The sequence below is a fragment of the Typopeltis vanoorti genome, chromosome 10 (assembly GCF_054136105.1).
Source record: "Typopeltis vanoorti isolate ZY-2024b chromosome 10, IOZ_Tvanoo_1.0, whole genome shotgun sequence".
In the NCBI taxonomy this organism is placed as follows: Eukaryota; Metazoa; Arthropoda; class Arachnida; order Uropygi; family Thelyphonidae; genus Typopeltis; species Typopeltis vanoorti.
The window spans coordinates 35,770,435-35,794,201 of NC_143558.1; the positions used below are offsets into that span (position 1 = coordinate 35,770,435).

At 35.1% G+C, this 23,767-nt stretch overlaps 1 protein-coding gene across 1 annotated transcript in view; it reads left to right on the forward strand.

Moving 5' to 3' along the window:
- The window catches only part of puf (ubiquitinyl hydrolase 1 puf), a 1,013,305-nt gene that overhangs the window by 237,903 nt on the left and 751,635 nt on the right, over nucleotides 1-23,767 (forward strand). Inside the window, exons 17-18 of the mRNA XM_090399560.1 lie at nucleotides 9,186-9,340; nucleotides 23,287-23,403. Coding sequence (XP_090255686.1) covers nucleotides 9,186-9,340; nucleotides 23,287-23,403 — 272 coding nt within the window. The remainder of the gene's footprint in view (nucleotides 1-9,185; nucleotides 9,341-23,286; nucleotides 23,404-23,767) is intronic.

A 23,767-nucleotide genomic window follows, 5' to 3' on the forward strand; every position in this document is an offset into this window, starting at 1 on the left:
GTTATATGCAGTTTTTTGTTTTTAATACGAGGGATTTGGTTTCTGAAAAGTAAGGGTAAAAAAAAATTTTTTTCTTAATAATGGTGAAAGGGAATGAGATAAAACATGGTGGACAGGTAGACCCGTTAGTAATGTCCCAAAACACCACCATTGCAGTGTGGAACTACTGTCTCCTCACAGCTAATTCCAGTTACAAGGTGGCAGCTACCATGCGAGTGTGGTCCAAGGCATCCATGAAGCTGTTCATTTTTTTGCAAGCAAAAGGGACTTCACCGAGTGATATTTGCCATGAACTGGTTGCTGTATATGGTGAAAAGGTGATGTCAAAGAAGCAGGTGTGTTTTTGATGTAATGAATTTAAGCTCGCTGTGGTGACATCAGGCAGGCAGGCCTTCATCGAGCAAGACAGAAGATTTTGCGCATTAAGGGCATCGTTCTTGAAGAACGGTGAGTGAAACTGTGTGAAATTGCCCAAGTGATGAACTTGAGTAAGTACTGTTTACGAAATTGTTCATGATGTCATTGTCTTTTGAAAGATTTGCTCCTGCTGAATGCCCTGACAATTGTCAGAGTAGCACAAGACCACACTTGTGGGAACGTGTCTGGAGAATTTGTTGCAACACAGCTACAAAGGCAATGATTTTCTCCCTCACTTAGTCACAGGAGATGAAGTGTGGATTCGTCACTTTACCTCAGAGAGCAAATCAATTGAGAGCTTTACTGTGTAATGTTGGACAAACTGAAAGCTAACATTCAACGCAAGTGACCAGGACTCCAGAGAAGCGGCATGATTTTGGTGCATAACAATGCCACTCTACACACTGCATGCACCACTCATGAGTGATTGTGCTCTAATCTTTGGAAACTTTGGCACCTCCCCGCTACAGCTCAGACTTAATGCTTCAGACTTCCATTTGTTTTGCCTCCCTCAAGAAACACCTCTCTGGAAGGCATTTCACTATGGATGAGGAAGGTCATCAGGCGGTGCAATGTTGGTTACTGAGGATGGGCATGGACTTCTTCAGTACTTTGTATTGATAAACTGATCTATTGTTGGGACAAGTGCATCAATAAATTTGGTCCAGACTTTGTGGAGAAGTAGTGCATGTTCACTTATTTCTTGGTGTATAATTTTAGCTTCCTATTATTAAACATCCTTGAGAAAAAATGTGTTACTTTACTTTTTGGAAACATCTTGTGTATGTATCAAAAATACCAGGGTTTTAATTTCTCTGTAACTTCTGTTTTTGATCCAGTTCAAGGCTTTTCTAAATGCTTTTAGAAAATATTGATTTATTATTATTTTTATGGATATTATAGCCTGTTTTTGTTTAGGAGTGTCCCTTATTTTAAATATTTTATTTTAAATTGATGGATTTGTTCCGTTCAGTTTCCATGGTGAATTTTAGTCTGTTGCTGATTCCTTTGGACATCACTGCCTCACGACCCACACAAGACAACTCCATCATAAATCTGTCACATCACACTCTCACACCCGACGAAATCATCATCCTGCACTAAGGACTAAACTTTGCTGTATCCCCAAAATACGTACCGAGAAAAAAAATACATCATTATTGAAGTCCAAGCGAAACTTGAAAATGACCCAAACAGAGATACCATATTCCAGAAAATAAACAACATTATAAATAGCAAAATAATAGTGAAACCCAACATTACTCCCAACTTACAAAAAGCCCTATTATCTTTAAGAATGAACTTGGATATAATGATCACAAAAGCAGACAAAGGGGATACTGTAGTCATCATCAACGAAACTGATTACCACAACAAAATAGCGGCCATCTTAAATGACCAACACACCTACCAAAAAATCCAAAATAATCCCATCCCCGACCTCATAAAACAAATCAACAGCACCCTACACACCTTAAAAAGTCAAAACAAGATAGATAAAACCACAACGAGAAACACAACCCCCCACACCACACGCACCCTCTTATATGTTCGGGAATGTCAAAACCCACAAAGACGGTTACCCAATATGGCCTATAGTCTCCTGCAAGAACACCACCACAGCACCCTTATCAAAATTCGTTGCCAAACTCATAAAACCATTACTTAGAATGTCTAACTCTATGATTAAAAATACGGACGATCTATTCCAGAAAATCAATAACATTATTTCATCCCGAGATGACATCCTCACCTCATTTGATGCAACCTCATTATTCACTAACGTGGATGTCCCCAGAATATTAGACATCATACACACACTACTCACAGAGGACCACACACGCACACAAAATTAACACCTAATGACATCATTAACCTGATCAAACTCACAATATCAGCCAACTTCTTTAAGTTCAACAACAACGCATGTGTTCAAATTTTCGGTCTCCCCATGGGCCAAAACATCAGTGGACAACTAGTGGAATTATTCCTGGCACACATAGAATCATCCCCCCCCCCGCGCATCACCTTTTATGGCAGATATGTGGACGATATTCTATGCATTGGTAAACCCACACACATCACTGCCTTACAAAACATCTCTCAACAATTACAGCAACACACTAAAATTCACCATGGAAATTGAACGGAACAAATCCATCAATTTCTTAAACCTGACACTAATCAGAACTAACAACAAAATAGCCACAAAAATATACCACAAACCCACACGTATCAGAAACTACCTCCATTTCAGTTCATACCACCCATATTCCATTAAAAAATATCACTATTTATAAATGCTTACCAATTCTCAACCAACTGTAATTATCTTAACATGGAATTAAAGAATTTAACACTTTTTTTTAAAAATCGTAACTATCCCACACAACTAATAAATTACGCAAACAGAATGGCAAAAACCTATTATAACAACAACGTATGGTCATCAAACTACCATACATCCAAAACACATACAAAGCCCAAATACATTTTCAAACACACGGACTATCAACTAGTATTCACCACGAACCAAATATTAGCAACTCTCCTAAAACCCACTAAATCACTCACACACAAAGAAATATTTGAACACCACAACGTAGTCTACAAATTTCCTTGCCAAAAAGACTGTGACATGACCTACGCAGGCTCTACCATTAGGTCTTTATGGACTAGACTACAAGAACACTTCTTGTAGTCTAGTCCATCCTTATTCTTCTGGAATAGGAATGACTGTAACATCCCTATTCCTGAACATTTAAACACTAAAAAACAACGCAACATCAAAAAGAAAAATAGAATACAGAGTACAGGGAAGGCAGAAATAGCAGATCACGCCCTTGAACTGAAACATATTCCGCAAATTGACAAGGTCATAATAATAGACAAACATGACAACGAAACAATGCTTAGAATATCCGAAACAATAGCCATAAAATGTGACGAAAATTCAATCAATGTCCACCGCACCTAACTAATTTCCGAATGTTGGAAGCTCCACAACTTACAAATCAGGTCACGCTTCTGACCAATAAGCGACAACAAATGCCCTTTTTTGGCAGATACAACATGCGGTCGTGGCATAGCCCTACACTCATCCCGAAAATGTTCCGATGATGGTCACACGACTGAAATGGCTTGCACCCTGTTAACGCTCTCCCCACCCCAGTTTTCCCATAAAACCCTTCCCCAAAGACGCACCCTTAAGTATAATAATAATATATATATTATTTTAGAAAAACCTGGGTTTTCAAAATTATTCTTCCCGCCTTGTGCTGAACGCCCCCCCCCCCCCCTTTTTTTTTTTTTTAACAGCATAACAGCAGAAATATGGAGAATGAAGTTATCCTAGCATCTAAACAAGATATGTACAAAATTTTCTTCCTCAATTATTCTGCTATAATTTCCTTTAAAATACACTTATAATGCCCTAAAAATTTCTTGAGTAAAAAACCCAATGTATTTAAAATAAGGGACACTCCTAAACAAAAACAGCCTATAATAGCCTGTTTTTGTTTAGGAGTGTCCTAATAGTTTTTAAGAGCAGTAACATGGAAATTTTCCCAGAAATAATATCTATTGAATTATTATGCTAATGTTATACTTGATAAGAAATGATGTTCTTGTTTTCATCTACATTTCACTCAAGCATGAAGTGTCTTCATGTTAGATTTATATGCTTCTGTCGCATAATGCAGTACACACCCCCTTTACAACAAGGCATTTATGATGCCATGCATTATGGTGTGACTCAAGTTGCATTGAGACTTCTGCTATTGGATAGCTCCCACCATGAGAGTTCATTAAGATTTAAACAGGTTGACTACATTAGAGGATACAAATAGCAACTTGATGTGAAGTTAGCTATGCTCTGTATACAAATAACCTAGTTATGTAGATATTTCATGTGCAAACTTTTGTTCATTTGTATCTTTGGCAAAATATGGGTGAAAACATAAATATTATTTCTTGTCAAGTATAATATACTTTTCATTCCAATGAGGGGGGCCAAAACCGCATAACTATCTAACCCAGAATATTATAGTAATGAATATGGTGAATACCATTCTGCTACTTGTATATAAGAAATATGAATTCTACCATGAAGACAGCTCAGTATCTCATTATAAATTTACTCATAAAAGTTGACAAAGAGCACTGATGCAAAGTCAGCTGCTTTCTGCCTAGTTATGATCATCATTTTTTTTTTTTTACATCATCAAATTTCTGATATGTACCTTCAGAGGAAGGGTGCTTAAGGGTCAAAGCTGCATAACTGAGAGGAGACCTCCACATAGCCTTTAAAGGAATGTGGAGAACCGACCAGGGCTTCTGACTTAATATCCAATCCTCGCCTTCTCGTGATGCACCCTGTTAGGTATCTACCTGGATACTGAAAGAACGAAGATGGGCTGGCAGTTTGGGATTTAGCTGACCAAATTGTATTCTTATTGGCTTAAACCCAATATTAAATGATGGTACAACATGATAGAATTTCATGCAGACTGGGGCATCGCCTGGTTAGACAAGGCCCCGGTTGTTTTCGCCAGGGAGCTAGGGTGAACAGCGAAAAGTCGGCTACAGGAACAAATCCTAAAACACACCCCCAACTCAATATCACCAGAATTGAAGATCGGTACCATCAACATAAGAAGCCTGAATGGCAAAGAAATGGAGCTAGCTGAGGAATTAGATAAGTACCAGATCGACATAATATGGGTGGCTGAAACAAAAAAAACCCCAAAACTGATGAGCTCTGTCTGAGCAATAAATACAAAATGTTATATTCAGGCAACGACAATCAAGGAAAAGAAGGAGTAGCCATAGTATTCAACACTAAATGCAAGGCTAATCTTCTTGAATGGCAGGCAATTTCAAGTAGAGTGATGTAGGTAAATACGAGAATGGGGAACTGGACAATGAGACTTATTTGTGCCTATGGTCCCACAGAAGGTTCTCCTAAGGTAGAAGTGGAAGAATTTTTTGAGGCTTTAGAAAAAGCAACTGACACAATGAAAAATGAAAAGTTTGTCCTCTTTGGGGATCTAAATAGCAGAGTAGGAAATGATTGTCAGACATACAAAAATATTTTGGGAAAATTTGGAGAAAAGAACAAAGCTAATAATAATGGCAAATACTTGTTGGATTTCTGCTCAGGACATGGACTGGTTATTACTAACACCATGTTCCAACATAAAAATGTGCACAAATTCACATGGAGAGAAGAGTCAAGAAATAAGAAAAGTCTCATTGATTATATTATTAGTGATAGTGATGTTTTCTCTCTGGTGCAGGACACAAGAGTGTACAGAGGATTTGAAATTGGAAGTGATCACCATTTAGTCTTAAGCAGAATAAAATTGAATTTCATATTGAAAAGAACATGTAAGACAGTTTTAAAACAAATAAAAGTTGAGCTTCCGTCATATGTGAACTGTAGTCTAAAATATACAAACATTATTGAAGAAAAACTGAAAGAGTTTGAGAACAGGAATCAAACCTTGGTGATTCAATGACAAGCTCTGAAGAAAACATTGATTGATTCTGCCAGAGAGGCAAGTGGTGAGGTTATCTGCAAGGATAGAAAAATCAGAACTCCATAGGCGGACACAGGAAGTTAAAGAGGCAGTGAAGGAAAGCATGTCAAAAGTTCCTGGCAAATAAGTCAGCTTGTGCACTTACAGAGACTAATACCGAGACAAATGTAAGAAAGCTAAACAGTGTTTAAAACTAGCTCAACAAAAGTCATGGGAAGACTTTGGTAAGAACAGAAAATAAATATCAAGAAGGTGGCAAGATATTCTGGAGGTTGTTGAAGAAGCTCAGAAATGGAGGAAAGAGTGCTATAAAAGGAATTAGAGATGACAAAGGTGCTATGAAAACTGGAGAAAAAGATATCCTCGAAATATGGAGTAATTACTTCGAAAAATTGCTAAATGAAACTAGCAGTCATGATAGCACAGTGATAAAAAAACACTGACCAGGCATGCAATCAGGAATACATATCCGTGCTTGAAGCAGAAAAAGCCATAAAAAAGTCTGAAATGTGGAAAGGCAGCTGGAATAGATGATATCAGACCAGAAATGCTCACTTATGGAGGTATAAAAGTTTTACAGTGGCTATACTGCATAGTTCAGAGGGCCTGGACAGAAGGACGAATTCCAGATGATTGGAGTAGAGCTCTCATAGTACCCATATATAAAAAGGGAAATAAAACTGTGAGAATTACAGAGGTATTTCCCTACTGTGTTCCTGGTAAGATTTATGCCATTATAATTGAGAAACGGTTGAGAAGGATTGTGGAAGAGACGATTGGTGAAGAACAAGCTGGATTTAGGCCAAATGGAGGCTGTCAGGATCAGATATTCACTTTTAGACAAATGGTTGAAAGTCATGGGAATATAACAAAGATTTGTATTTAAGTTTTGAAGATCTGGAAAAAGCATATGACAATTGCCAAGAGAGAAGCTATTCAAAACGCTACAGTTGTATAGTGTCAGTGGATCATTATATCAAGCAATACTTAGTCTTTATTTGAGTTGTAAGTCAGCAGTTAGAATTGAAGGAAGTACACGAGATGATTTAATATTAAATCTGGTGCAGACTAGGATGTACATCATCCCCTCTGTTATTCATTGTCTATATGGATTACATTATGAAGGAAAGTGGTATTAAACCTGATATTAAAATTGGAGATGTTAATATCAGCTCCTTGCTTTATGCGGATGATGTTATACTTCTAAATATATCTGCTACAAGCCTGCAAGATTCCCTGACTAAATTGAATAACTGTTGTGATAGATATGGTATGAAGGTCAGCAATAACAAGACAAAGATAATGAAAATAGTCAGAAGCATTGAAAATATCAGTGTTCAAACCAATTTTAACTTATGGACCTGAGAGCTGGGTCAGAAGTAAAACACTTGACCAAAGACTAGAGGTCGTAGATATGAGAGTCCTGAGAAAGATTAGGGGCATGAACAGATGGCATCAATGGCAATATCATATTAAAAACGAGGATATTAAGAAAGAACTTGACATCGTCAGCATCCAGGAATGCATTAGTAGAGCTAATCTCAGGTGGTATGGTCATTTAAACATAATGGGCGAGGAAAGATTAGCCAAATAAGTGTTTTCTGCCAGGTTGACAGGAAAAAGACCCAGAAGAAGACCAAGATATAGGTGAATGATACGGTAAAAAGTGCTTTAGAAAAATAGATATATAAATATAAGATTTGACAATGTTGTAGCTTTGACAGGTAACAGATTAATTTGGCAGAAAATTGTAGGTAGGAAGTTAGTAATGATGTAAATTTTTCATGTAGTACTATCATATTCTGTACACCCCTTGAGGGTAAATGTCAGGAATTTGATGATGATGACCCTCAGAGGATGTAGAGGATAATCATGATGGTATTACACGAAAGAAGTTACACCGTTACTAACTTCCAATCAGTAATTTTCCTCCAAATTAATCTGTTGTCTGTTTAAACTCCAATATTATCAGATCTTATATTTCTGTCTTTTAAGGTCCTTTTTACTGTATCAATTCATCTACATCTTGTTCTTCCCCTGGTCTTTTTCGTGCCAACCTGGCGAAGAACACTTGTTTTGCTAATCTTTGCCGTTCTGTTCTGCCTAGTCTTGTATGAAAATAGTGAATTGAAAACTTTTGTTCGCATGTTTGATATGCTTTCTAAGGAAACTTCCTAAGAAAAATATTGATTTTGTGCAATGATAACCACTCGAAAAGGTTTTAGAAAACATGATTTTTGCTTTACTAGTTAATGCTGAGTGGAGAAGATCCACTTCTGATGAGTGACTAATGTGCTATGAAGCTATTTGCAGTGGTATGCAAAAGATATGGGCCTGGTTGATAGATATACTGAAATTGATTTGATGTTTTTAGAGGAATAGCAGTCCATTTCAAAAAGTCGAGGGTATCTATAAAAGTTATTGTACTTTCTGTAAAGCTTTGGTCAAATTTATAATATTAAGGAAGGTGAACATTGTAGAGATATTGCTTATAATAGAAGATGAATGTGAGAATTGTGCCACTCAGAAGAAATGAAAAATCGGGTTCAACTATGTATGCCACACCTCAGACTCTCATCACATATCAAACTATAGATTGGAACACAACTACTGTTCTCTCTGGAAGAATTTTGTATCATTTTATTTCAAGGAACTAGTGAAGTCATTTGCTCAAATTGAAGTCTTACTGAAAGTTGATTTTTGATATGTGGAAGTTTCTTATCAAATTATTAATACTTCATACTCAATTCACTTATTGGAAGGTAATGTGAGAAAACTGATAGCAAATATAGTCTTGAATTTTCTGTAGTTTTCTTTTTCTCTCATTAAGCAGTTGTTAATTGTTCATATAATCTATCTTAGTGTACATTAGTAAGATAGATCATTTCTTTGTATCATTTCATACAAAATAAATTTTTTCCCCCAAATAAGCTATAGATATTTAGGGATAATAAAGAAACTTAGCAGTTTTGCACATTTTTAAAAATTATTGTACTTATTAATTTTTTTGCATATTGTAATAATTGTGCTTTCATTAAAAAAGTTTGCATTTCATTATTATTATTCCTGAGACAAAATATGGTATAAATGCTATTTATGGTTTCATTTATTCATATGAATAATTCATGTTTCCTTTATGTTACCCAAAAAAAGTCAGCATATATAAAAATAGATTTTACTGAACTAATTTTATGAAAACTGTCATCAATTTGTAATACTTGTTTTCAGGTCTTAGTCGGGAGCAAGTTGATATTCTCTGGTCTTGTTTAGCCATGGATCATGAATGTGCAGATGAATTGTTCAGTTGGCTTTTAAATCAGGGAAAAAGCAAAGATCAGCATGCTTTAAATCTGAGTCTCTTTAAGCACATTCTACTGGAGATGGTAAGTAATAAATGTGTTTTCATATTGATTGATATTATGTAGATAAATACCTTTCAAGTACATTACTTATTTTTAGCAGTTTTTATTTGCTTTATATATTCTTATATATTTATATATATTGGATTCTTAAAAACCCCCGCATGTTTTCTTATTTTTTTATGTGGCTACTAACTTTGGTATATGATCTAAGAATATCTGAAAGTAATACAATTAATCCCAAGAGATAAAAAATAATGAATTCAATTATAAAGAATGATTAAATTTCAGTTTTAATAATATATATATTGGAACAGTTTGTCACTCTTTTCATATTCAAAACTAATTTTATGTATACAGTAATACCCCGATTAACGCTCAGGATGTGTGTTCCTAGAAGATAAAACGCTAAATGAAACAGCATTAAACGGGATTGTTTTAACACATAGTAAATAGGGATAAGGGAACATACAACCAAGCATAAACAAGTTTTACTTTAATTTTAAGTTATTTTTATATTAACTTGCAAAATATACATAACACATATACATACGTACACAGAAATTTGTGTACAAAGTTTATTTTGGTGCTTTTGAAGGTTCTGGCTCTTCTGAAATTCTTGATTTTTTAGTGATGAAGTCATCTAATGTCATTTGTCGTTTTCTTTTTCTCTCATTAAGCAGTTGTTGGTAGCAAGTGATCACATCCAAATGCCTTGTCTTGCTTTTGTACTACTTTCAAAATCTGGATCATTTGCTACAAACTGATCAACAATTTCGGTTGTCATATCCCCAAATGCCCTTGAGGGTACAGAGGTCTGACATATTTCAGTTTATAGGCTGAAGTTAACCCTGTGAGAATGACCAGTTCTCAACAGAGTGCCAACAGCAGCATCAAATGATTGGGCCCCTTCCAACTACTAATCTCGCTCGGACTTGCTTAACTTTTTGTGTGCGCCATTAGCGGAGACTCTACAAATTGACCAACCTTTGCTGGCAACGATTTCGGTTATCATCACCAAACTTTTACTGAAGAAATCGGTAGCAAGTTCTTTGGATGTCAATAATATCGATGATTACAGCGTATAAATAACGTTTTACACAGCACTCCAAATCGTATTGATAGTGGACACTGTTTCACTGCTAATGAACAACTACACGACATATGTGGAAAACAAATGCACAGGACAAACATGGGTTTAGGGGGAATTACAGTGCTCCGACGAATCGTCACCTTTCGCTGAGTGGTTCGGGAATAATCATATTATATATAAATCAAGGGAAATACAACGACGATAAATTGCATCAGCGTAAATTTTGCACTTTTTTTTTTTTAGGCTTTGAGTAGAACCACATTATATCAAATCATGGAATATCTATCTAGTGCTTTTTTTAGGGTTTGGAAAAAAACATTAAATCAGGGTCTTACTGTGCATATGAAGTCATTTAAACAGGGTCTTCCTGTTAAACAAGGTCTTACTGTGCATATGAAGTCATTTGAGGTGAATGTGATGTTATGCTTCTACAATGTCGCATCTGATTTAAGATGGTATCTGTTATGATAGATGTGCAATAGTCTAATGAGCTTGATAATAATGTCAATGTAATTTTCCATTTGCCATGGTCCACTGCAGGGTGGTGTGTATGTATACACACACACACACACACACACACACACGCGCATATATATATATATATATATATATATATATATATATGGTAGACTTTCATTGTAGATAATTTGTAGGGACCACAAAATTAGCTTGATGTAGTGAATAGTTTGTTTTAAGGAATTTTCTTTAGAAGAGCATTGTGCCCATAAAACTTTGGTAGCAATTTCAGAATTTTTGTAATAGTGAATAAATTTGTTATAATGGTATTTGTTTTATATATATATATATATATATATATATGTATATATATTGAGGGAGAATTGACTGTAGTCTGTTATCTGTCAGGATGAATCCAGTATTGCCAATCTCACTCAATATATATATATATATTGAGTGAGAATTGACTGTAGTCTGTTATCCGTCAGGATGAATCCAGTATTGCCAGCTCTTATCTTTGGTCTTCTAAGTGCATTAATCAACCTATCTTGGTCTTCTGTGGGTCTCTTTACTACCATCTTGGTATTAAAAATACCAGGGCAGTACATCCTGTTTGGATAACCTTTCTTCTCCTGTTTGGTTTAAATTACCTTAAATTAGCTCTTTATTTATTTTGTTTGTTTATTATTTTTTTTGTTTGTGTGTGCACTTGTAAACATGATGCATCCTCACAGATGCACTTTGCTGTTTTCTCATGACCAAATAAAAATTTATATATTTAATAAAACAAAACATAACTGTATAAAAGATATTGAAAGTTTTTCCACTTGGTTTTATTATAAATTAAAGATGCCAAGAAATTGTATTTTTCATTTCATCCTTTATCCAAACATAAGCAAATAAAGTTTGTGCAAAAAACTGCCTTAGTATCCTAGTGCAACATATATATCCTTACAGACATGCATAATACCATGTGTTATGCGAAGAACCACTACCCAGACCTAGTTTCAACCTTTATTGGGGTCTCTATGGGATACTAAGGCAATTGAGAAGCTTCTATATGCAAGTTGATGCCAAGAATATAATTTCTCGGCATCTTTAATTTATAATATGTCAAAGTGGAAAATCTATCTATCTCCAATCCAGAGTATTTTAGTAATAGGTGCAACACCTTTTGGCTACTTGTATATGGAAATATGACTTCTACATTACTTCAACCTTGCTATGACTTCTCGGTATGGTTCCTAGTGATGAGACCTCAATAAAGGTTGAAACCAGAATTCCTTAACTGAAATTTCCACGTGTTTCACTATTTCTCAAGTCAAGACCACATGATTACTCTCCCTAATTAGAAGCAATGTAGCCACCTTAGTTATGGACAGCTCTTCTAATACTGTAACAAGATTCAGCACTCTCATACCCAAGTCCTCTTCATCACATTCTGATTCAAGTAATTATCTCTCAGTAAATGTATAAATTCCATTTCCTTCCTGGTATGAGATCTTTCCTCCTTCCAATTTATGTCGACAAAATTGAAGTCCCGGATAATAATTACCCGACTTGCATTCGTTGTGCTAATCTGCTGATGCATATCTTCCACATCATCCTTGCTACCCCCCCCCCCCACTCCCCTAGCCCATAGCAGCAACCAGTTTTATATTTTGTTCTATTGCCCTCAATCTCACACCAGATTTACTCAAAAGAAATGCCATCTGCTCAACTGACTCCTACTCACTTTGGTTGCATTTCTTCTGCTGTCATCACTAGTACTCCATCCTCCCAGTCTTGTGTGCTCTATCATCCCTGAAAAAAAATCCATCATCACATCCTATTGCTATAACTACATTATCAGCTGTTAGCCAGGTCCAAAACTTTAATAATGCCTATAACTTTTGGCAAGGTTGCACTAACCAATGCCAAACACCCCTCCATCTTATTCCTGATACTTCTAGCTTTTGTATATGGAAACCCTAGCATTCTCTTATCTTTGACCAAAATCACCTTTGCATCCTGAACTGAATAGCCCATTCAGTATTGTTGCCTGAGAGACTAGATTCCACATTTTTTGTTCATTCACCCACTCACACTCCATAGGTGTCTTCATACAAACTTGTCTGAATCCATCCTAATTTCTTTAGTTTTCCTGACTTCCTCAGTGAACAGAGCTCTCTCTATATACCTAACTCTGAATCCATTTATGTGCAGCTCATCAGCATTGTACAAATCTTTCTGTCCATATAACTCAAGCCATAGGTCCACAGACTGTACATCGTTCCTTCTGCACGACCTGCATATTGATTCATTAGTTATCACATTATAGCATCTCACAAACTTCAATCTCTTGCTCTTTTTTTTGTTTCTTGAAATTACTCTTTCACATCTTCCCATATACAATACTTCTCACCTCTTGGGTCATTGGTTCCTGCCAAAACAAACAATTGTTTCCCCTTCTCTCTCTGCATTCTTGACAGCATTACTAAGATTATTAATTTTTGCATCCTGGAAACAAGATTTTGTAGCACTTTCATGAAGTGCTTCCTTGATCATAGAATCACCATAAAAAATCTGCTTATGCTCTTTCTCCTGTTTATTCCTACAAATTTTCTTTTTAGCTTCTGAAGCCTCTCAATCTCATACTTTTTCCCATGGACTACATGTGAGCTTGCAGTTTCTTTATTCAGGTCTTCCATGTTTTCCTGAACATCTACCACTGCAATTTCAATATTATCATTTATTTATATATATATCTATTATATTTATTTATATATTTACATTTTCTGGTCTTTTATTTTATTATCACATCATTTGTTCTCTCTGCATTCACTTCAAAACATTTATTATACATTTACATCACTAGTTTCTCTCTTTCCTTTAACAAATCTTTCAACTTTTGTGACGAATACACTTCATAAATTTTACATCGGACAACATCATGTAAATTAGCTCATGCAACAAAAATATCACGGTCGTCATTATTCTGTCATGCATAGGTGCCATACCAACAATATATATATCCCAGTGTCCAGATACTAAGGACAGACTACATTTTTACCTGTATATGAAAATATTTTCATGTCTACAGCCAAATGCAGACATAAATTTATTGCCAGCATACTAATAAACTAGATTACACAAAAAATGTGTTATAAATTTTGTACAAATTAAATGGCAATACATTTTTGGCAAAAGTTACAAATTTCCTAAGGACATATTTAAGCATTAATCTACAGTGCTTACAGAAAACTATGTGGAGAGACATTTCAATGTGGAATATGTCCATGCCGAACTGCAATGCAGTTTTCTCACAACGTTATACCATGCTTAGCATCAAGTGATTCAGAGTTTTTGAGGCAAACTGGTCCACTCCTCCATCAAAGAAAGGATAAGGCCTTGTTTGTTTTCTGGAGCGGAATTTCAGGCATCAGTGCATCTCCCTATTGTATCCAAAACATTCTGTGGGTTGAGATCTGGGGAGGGGGGGGGGGGGAGTGTGGTGGCCATTTGATTCATTTAATATCTTCTGTCTCCAGAAGTATCTCAACTGTTCATGTATTCTGTGATATGACATTATCATCCATAAAAATGAAATGAATTATTTGCTTATAGCATCATGGAACAATCAAATATGACATTAAAGAACTTCGTTGCAATGTTGTTCATCAGCCATAGTCCCTCTTTCCAGCACTTGTAGTTCGGTGCGTTCATTAAGCATAATGCCTTCCCACACCATGACCCCGGCACCATTATATCTATTCCATTCAAGAACATTCTTGCAATGGTAAGTAGTACCACCTTGCCAGATCAAGTGTCATCTAGAATTGGAGGAAAGACCCAAAACGACTTTAACATCTGTAAAGAGTACATTAGTCCATTGATGTCTTGTCCAATTTTTATGGATACAACACCTGGATGGGTCCTAACCAGAAAAACAAAAATCAATTTCATTCTATTCTCATAATCATTTCCATGATAATGCCCATTACCATTATTAACATAGTTACATAACATTGTTGCATTTTTATATTGTCACCATTCCTCCCATCATAATTTTGTTTCCCTGACTCCCTGTGTTAGGGCCCCATACCAGTTATTTTTTTCAAGACTTCTGATACCAAATGCATTCAGGTGTGTAGATGTACCTCTTATACAAATCTAATCTTCCCTTAGACTTCACTCCACACATCCAAAAATCTGCATCCATTCCTTCTACACAGACTATGCATTGCCTCGTTTGACATCATAACCCTTCTAATTTATTTTTATCATATCTAGTTAATGTACTTACGGTTTTCACTTTCTCTCTCTTTACTCTCGCTTTTTTCAACAACTCTTTCATATCCTAACCTTTTCAGATATCCTTTTATTATTGTGCACTTGTTGACATCATCAATTTTTCAGGCAAGAGCTTCTCCTTGCTAACATTCCTTTTTGGAATTTCTCTTAAAACATTCTGACTGTCACATTTTCAAATCCTCCTGAAACAGAATTCTCTGGTCTGCATTCTCAAACTTCCATTCTTGTTTTTATTTTGTTGCCCTCTGATCGAACACGCTCTTTTGACTGTCAATCAAAATTGACAGTCAAAAGAGCGTGCAGTTGGGAAGCAAGAGGTCAATAATTGCTGACACATTGCAGTAGCTAAAAGAGTAGGTCTCTATGACAAATTCTAGATATCACTGTACACGTGACATTTGTGAATTAGAATAAAGAAACATTGAAATTATTGCTACTATTAGAATCTGGTAAATACATTAATCTCAAAATACTTTACATTTTTTTTTTTTTTTTTTAAACATATATCAATTTCTTATCAGGCATATCACAAGTCCCAGTTATATGTGGCTACAAAACCAAAACTAATAATAAACCAACATAGAAAAGCAATTGTAAAAAAGATTCATAATTGTAAATTATGATTATTTTTACACCATCACGACATTAAAAACCTGTTTGGATAGCCTGTCTTCTCTCATTCTGTGTACATGACTATTTGACTATATTGACAAGTGGTTTAGCCAGATTTTGCACAGCAGGGTTAGAGTTAGTGACACGGTCCATCCAAGGATCAGTCTGAGACTTAGTTCCAAAGGAGTTAATTAGATCTGTAGTTATTTTGGTGCTTATTGTCCAAGTTTGAGAACCATACAAGAAAATGGAATTGCTAGTTGCATGGTATAGTCTTAATTTTGCTTTAATGGTATTAATGATGATTTGCAGATGGGGCGGAGTTTGTTATGGATGACTAGTTTTCTAATATCATTTTCTGTATTGCTGATGTGCAATCTAAGGTATTGAAACTCCTTTACTGTTTCTAAGGGTTTATTGTTGATATGAAGAATAAAGATTTCAAAACCTATTGAGAATACTTTGGACTTTTGGATGTTGATCTGCAGACCAGGGCTCCTGTTGTCACCTTTCTGGTGACAACAGGAGTCCTGTTGACACCAGGAGTCTCTTTTTGGCCTGAATCCAGCTTGTTCTTCACCAAGCTTTTCTTTCACAATTCTTCTCAACCATTTCTCTTTCTCAGGTATACTCGCATAGATCTTGCAAGGAACACTCAGTAGGGAAATACTTCTGTAATTCTCACATTCAGTTTTATTTCCCTTTTTATATATGGGTACTATTAGAGCTTTACTCCAATCATCGGGAATTCGTCTTTTTGAACTATGCAGTGCAACCACTGTAAGACTTTTATACCACCATACTTCAGCATTTCTGGTCGAATATCATCTACTCCTGCTGCCTTTCCACATTTCAAGCTTTTGATGGCTTTTTCTACTTAATGTATGGATATGCATTCCTGACTGTATGCCTGTTGAGTGTTTTTTTACCACTGTGCTATCATTGCTTGTTTCATTTAGCAATTTTTCAAAGTAATTGCTCCATACTTTAAGGATATCTTTTTCTCCCATTTTCATGTCAACTTTATCATCTCTAACTCCTTTTACAGCACTCTTTCCTCCAATTCTAAGCTTCTTCAACAACCTCCAGAATATCTTACCACCTTCTTGATATTTATTTTCTATGTTCTTGCCAAAGTCCTCCCATGACTTTTGTTTAGCTAGTTTTACACAGTGTTTCGCTTACTTACATTTGTCTCTGTATTCTCTAAGAGCACAAGCTGACATATTTGCCAGAAACTTTTGATATGCATTCTTCCTTTCCTTCACTGCCTCTTTAACTTCCCGTGTCCATCATGGAGTTCTGAGTTTTCTATCCTTGCAGACAACCTCACTACATGCCTCTCTGACTGAATCAATCAAAGTTTTCTTGAAGGCTTGCCACTGAATCTCCAAGATTTGGTTCCTATTCTCAAATTCTTTCATTTTTTCTTCAATAATCTTTGTGTATTTTAGTCTACAGTTTACATCTGAGAGCCGCTCAACTTTTATTCACTTTAAAACTTTCTTACATGTTATTCTTTTGAGTATGAAATTCAATTTTATCCTGCTCAAGAGACTAAATAGTGATCGCTTCCAATTTCAAATCCTCTGTACACTCGGTTGTCCTGCACCAGGGAGAAAACATCACTATGAACAATAACATAGTCGATGAGATGTTTCTTATTCCTTGCTGTTTTTCTTCATGTGAATTTGTGCACATTTTTATGTTGGAACATTGTGTTAGTAATAACCAGTCCATGTCCTGAGCAGAAATCCAACAGGTATTCGCCATTATTATTGGCTTTGCTCTTTTCTCCAAATTTTCCCAAAATATATTTGTATGTCTGACAATCATTTCCTACTCTGCTATTTAGATCCCCAACAAGGACCAACTTTTCGTTTTTCATTGTGTCAGCTGCTTTCTCTAAATCCTCAAAAAATTCCTTCACTTCTACCTTTGTAGAACCTTCTGTGGGACCATAGACAAAAATAAGTCTCATTGTCCAGTTCCCCATTCTGATATTTGCCCACATCACTCTAACCGAGACTGCCTGCCATTCAAGAAGATTAGCCTCGTATTTTGTGTTGAATACCATGGCTACTCCTTCTTTTCCTTGATTGTCATTTCCTGAATGTAATATTTTGTATTTATTGTTCAGAAAGATCTCACCAGTTTTTGTCTTTTTTTGTTTCAGTCACCCCTATTATGTCGATCTGGTACTTATCTAATTCCTCAGCTAGCTCCATTTCTTTGCCATTCAGTCTTCTTATGTTGATAGTACCGATCTTTAACTCTGGTGATGTTGAATTGGGGGTGTGTTTTCAGATTTATTCCAGTAGCTGACTTTTCGCTGTTCGCCCTGGTTCCCTGACGAAAACAATGGGGGCCTTGTTTAACTGGGCGACGCCACAGCCGGCATGACATTTTGTCATGTTATACCATCATTTTCTATATTGTTTTAAGCCAATAAGAATACAATTTGGTCGGCTAAATTTGGTCGGCCAAATTGCCAGCCCATCCTTGTTCATTCAGTATTCAGGTAGATACCCAACAGGGTGCACCACGAGAAGGTGAGGATTGGACATTATGTCAGAAGCCATGGTCGGTTCTCCGCATTCCTTTAAAGGCTATGTGGAGGTCTCCTCTCAGTTATACAGCTTTGACCCTTAAGCACCCCTTCAGTGTTCCTGCCAGTTTCCTTATTCTGTTTTTTTTTATTGTTGATTTTCATAACAAATTTGGTATAGTTTTTATTCATTTTTGTTAAGGGATCCTGAAGACTTGTACTAGATTTATATGGGAGTATGCATTTCATCTGCATAAATTTTTGCAATTAATACTTCCAATTTTGATATCAGGCTTAAGCCACTTTTCTTCATAATGTGGTCCATATAGATGAATAATAGTGGAGATAATCTGCATCTTTTTCTCATAATTGATTCAATATCAAACCATCTTCCTGTACCTTCTTAACTGCTCTCTTTCAACTCAGATATGGACTGTGTGTTTGTCCAGTATAAAGTCATAGTTTCACCATTTAATTGTAGTGTTTTGTAAAGCTTTTGTCTTGACGCCTTGTCATATGCTTTTTCCGGATCTATAAAACTGAAATTCAGATCATTATTATATTCCCATGATTTCTGAACTATTTGTTTTATAGTGGAAATTGAATCTTAACAACCTCTGTTTGGCTGATCCAGTTTGTTCTTTGGTAAGTTTCTCTTCTATAATTTTTTTTTACAAAAATACAGAGCTCTGGCTCTGTGTGTAAGTGTTTTTAAAATGCCATACTGTTGGACTGGATGTTAAAATTTTAAAAACACTTACACACAGATCCAGAGCCATTTGTTCTAATGATACTGCTCTGTCCACATAACTCAAATATCTGTGCCATACTTTCTTGTTCAATGGCTACAATTCCTACAAAATAAATAAAATACTACATAACCCCATTACTTCTTTCTCTTCTAATACACAGGAACACAACATTAACATTTCTGTTCCCTGTGTCAGAGGTACATCAGAAAAGATAGCCAAAGTACTAATGAAACATGGCCTTCACACCACATTCAAACTTCATGTTAAATTAGCAACTCTGATCTGATCGCCAAAGTATAAACTTCACCGTCTAGCACAGGGGTCGCCAAACTTCTTTGACTGTCGACCCCTTCAAGAGTTTCTTGACTTTATCGATCCTCCTCTATTTTACTATTCATCATCATCATCAAATTCCTGCCATGTACCCTCAAGGGGTGTACAGGATATGATAGTACTACATGAAAAAAATTACATCATTATTAATTTCCTATTTACAATTTTCCTCCAAATCAGTCTGTTACTTGTCAAGACTCCAACATTATCAGATCTTATATTTCTATCGTCTAAAGCATTTTGTACCATATCAATCCACCTATATCTTGGTCTTCCTCTGGGTCGTTTTGCTGCCAACCTGGTAGAGAACACTTGTTTTGCTAATCTTTCCTCGCCCATTCTGTTTAAGTGACCATACCACCTAAGATTAGCTCTGCTAACGCATTCCTGGATGCTGACAATGTCAAGTTCTTTCCTAATATCCTCGTTTTTAATATGATATTGCCATTGATGCCATCTGTTCATGCCTATGATCTTTCTCAGGACTCTCATATCTGTGGTCTCTAGTCTTTGGTCAAGTGTTTTACTTCTGACCCAGCTCTCAGATCCATAAGTTAAAACTGGTTTGAACACTGTCTTGTACACAGCTAATTTAGTGTTCCGACTGATTTCTCTCTTATTCCTATTTTACTATTATGTAATTATAATAGGACAAGCAAAAAAGATGCTTATATAAGTTTTTAGATTGTTTATTTTATAGTTATAGTGTTTATTGTATGTATAATATAGTATATATTATTATATTGGCTTAATGTCAAAGGGATACATTTTTGACTTCCTTCTTAACATTACATATTTGATAGGAGGGATAAATAATATATAAAATATAAAATTTCATTTAGATAATAAAATAAAAATAATGCAATCTTCCTTATATATATATATATATATATATATATATATATATATATGAAAATAAGACATTAACTTAGTATACAATTTACTAACGTTGTCAATGTGAAGGGTATGCTTTGTGACTCTTGACAAGATTAGCACTGTTGAGTTCAAAATTAGTAAGTTTCAGCCTTAAATTGCCACGGAATTCTATATCTAGCTTATTTCTTTGTTTTGTTAAAATGGAATTAACATGGCTGAAACCAGCTTCAACCATGTACGAGTTTGGAAATGCAAGCAAAAAGGGGAGTACCACTTCAGAAAGTTTTGGATATTTTTCTACAACATATATATTCGTCCAAAAGTAACTTAAAGTCCTAATTTTAAAAAGCGTCTTAGCTTTTAGATCAACTGACAGTTCAATAAGTTCATCTTGTAAGTTACATTCGATACTTTCAGTATCTGCAGAAAATGGCATGATAACCCAATCTGGAATGTGCATGTTTTCAAAATCTGCAAAGTGCAATTTAAAATCATTGCTCAAGTTTTAAGTTTGTTCACAGTCAAGAAAGGGGCAAGAGATAGGTTTTTCTCTCACAGAGCAGCGAGTGAGTGCATCTAGTGTGAATGAATTTAATGGAAGGTATGATAGCTGGTTTGGGTAATGTATAGCCTCCCTTGATGAGTCCTTGACTCCCTGGAGGACTCAGATAATAATAATAGTCTGTGGATGCTCCCTGTGTCAATAGATTGGTTTGTGGATTGCAGAAGTTAATTGATAGGTGTAAACGAGGGGACATGATAGAAACATTTAAGTTACTAAGAGTATTTTATTTCAAGTAGCTAGCAGTGTTTTTCTTCTGCATCAATCCTATGCAGTGCAAAAATATCCTCTGTATGGGATTGATGCAGAAGAAAATCCCAAGTGCTGAAAATTTTTCAGCACATGACTAAGCGGGAACAGAACAAGGGATCGTTCTTGGAATTTGGAGTATTTTTAGCTTGGACAGTGGCGAATGAGTAGAATGTGTCTGTTGCAAATGCTTTATGGATGAATGCATTTAAAGGGAGGTATGATTGCAATAATATGGTGTACCTTTTGTTAACATTGATTTGTGACGTGGATGTGGTTACATTTAAAATTTTGTGATATTCAGTAATTTTTACATTTAGCTATTATGCAAATAAGCTTAGTTATTTAATGAAATTTACAATTTTCACTACATCTGTTGTTAAGATATTTGCTATATAAAACTTTTTTATTGTATATAAAATTTTTATCAAATATTATTAAATACATTTTACTTATTTTCTATATACTTGTATTATAAGTATATGCTTAATAAACCATACTATATTAATTTGCTGTTCTTATTCCAAAACATTATTTTGCTATGAAGTAAAAACATCCATAAGTAATTTTTTTTAATTACTTATTTAATTTAAGTACTGGCACATTGTTTTACAAAAAAGCACTGGATGCAATAGATATTGTGTGGATAGTGTGTGTTTAATGAGTGTTCAGATTTGATGGAGGGTTCATCAAGTCTGAAATAATATGTATATCTTATTTCCAAATCAGAGTATTTGGAGATGGGTTATTTTCAGATTCACTGTGGTTTCCATGATCACCATCTCTAATTTTTTTTATGATATTATTTTCCCTTCCTTATCTAAAGTAAAAATGTACCAACAGGGATCGTTACACAATAAAATGCGTAAAAGTTCTGTCAGATGGAAAGAATGCATCTTTTTATCTGACAGAACTGAAGGAGGAGGGGAGGACGATTGTAGTTACATATTAAAACCATGTGACTGCAATCCCCCCCTCCTCCTCCAAAATTTATCACCATTCCATATATACAGGCACATCTGAAAAATTAACAAAAATCCTAAACAAATATGACCTTACAACCATTTATAGACCACATAAGAAATTGGCATCTCTTATCTGCTCCACCAAAGACCAGCCACATCCCCTAGACTGACCAGGAGTATACCCTTGCAGCAAACTGTCCTACTATGGCCAGGATAGCCAATATCAGAATATCTGAACACAAAGACTACATCTGGTTCCACCAATACAGCCACTCAGCACTTGCTGACTATGCTTTTGGACACCCACCACAGGATGTGCTGGAAGAAAGCCCACTCTATTACACTACAGCAAATAGTATGAAAGACTATTCATCAAATCTGCCTCAGCTCTGAAGAACTTTCCAAATCTCAACAAATTTGGAAAATTTGAGACTGTCCCAAATGTGGGAAGCATAGGTTTTAAGATCATCAGCTCAATGGCCAAGACAACTCAATTTAGTCCACTGGGGCACTTGAGGACTCTAGGTCCAACTTCTGTTGCCTTTGTTCATCCTCATTGTTCAGCCTTCATGGCCATATCTTTGTTTTTTTGTGATATTGTAAAGTATTGATTAATTTTTTAAAAATTAATATTCTAGTATATGTTGTCATTTCCTGAACAAATAAAAGCTAAGTACATAGAGATGCTGCTCAAAGTGACTGGTGTTGTCCCAGGCTTTTATGAAAGTCAATTTTAACCAAGGATCTGAATATGAAATAATCTCATCATTTGTTCATTTCTTTTTATTTATTTATTTATTCCCCAAAAGCACAGCATCATCAAGTAAAACAGCTTCTATATAATCTGCCCTGTACATTTTTGTGTTTCTGAAGGTAAAAAAAAATTTGAAAGTCCACTGTAATGGCATTAAAGGATGCGAATTAAATTTTGATGACAATGCTTTTGGATATCCTGAAAATGGATTTTAATAAATATTAACAACAGTTGTAGAAATAGCTTATCAAATATAATGCATGTGTGAAGGCTAGTCTTGATCCTGTGAGTCTGTTATACTTTGTGCATTCAAATTAATTTGGATTTTTTTTAAAAATCAGATTTCATATGAGTGATTCCTGCTTGATTCCTGTTATTATATACCATTTATATCAGTCATTGTTTGAGAGAAAGATATTTGTAAAATATTCTAACTGCATTTTAATGGTATAAAATTAGGATTTATATTTATTTCAGATGCCTCAACTTCCTGCTGAAACAACAAGCATGACAGCTTTAAATCTCTTGCAACAGCTTAGTAGTTTAGCACACTTAGCAACAGCATCCTATGATACTCCTACTTCTGAAGCTGATGTAAGTGGTACTGTACATAGCCTACTTTTTAGTTTCTAATTAATAAGTAAAGAGTTCTTTATAATAAATTAGAATAAGCCACATTCCATTAAAATGGTGAAAAACGTAATGCTTGCATATTAAGTTTAGGTAAAAAAATTTGCATTGTTAAATAATGAATATATTTATCTTTTAAAATGATTTTAATTATGACATGCTGATATATGCATTTGTTATGGCACTTGGTTATGTTTGGTTACACTGTGCAGTTACTGTCTCCATTAAAATAGAAACAGTATTTATTCATAATTTATTTATTAGTGTCAGTGTGTGCTTAGATGTTTTCTATTCTTTTTATGATATATATGTGGATATATAACATCTT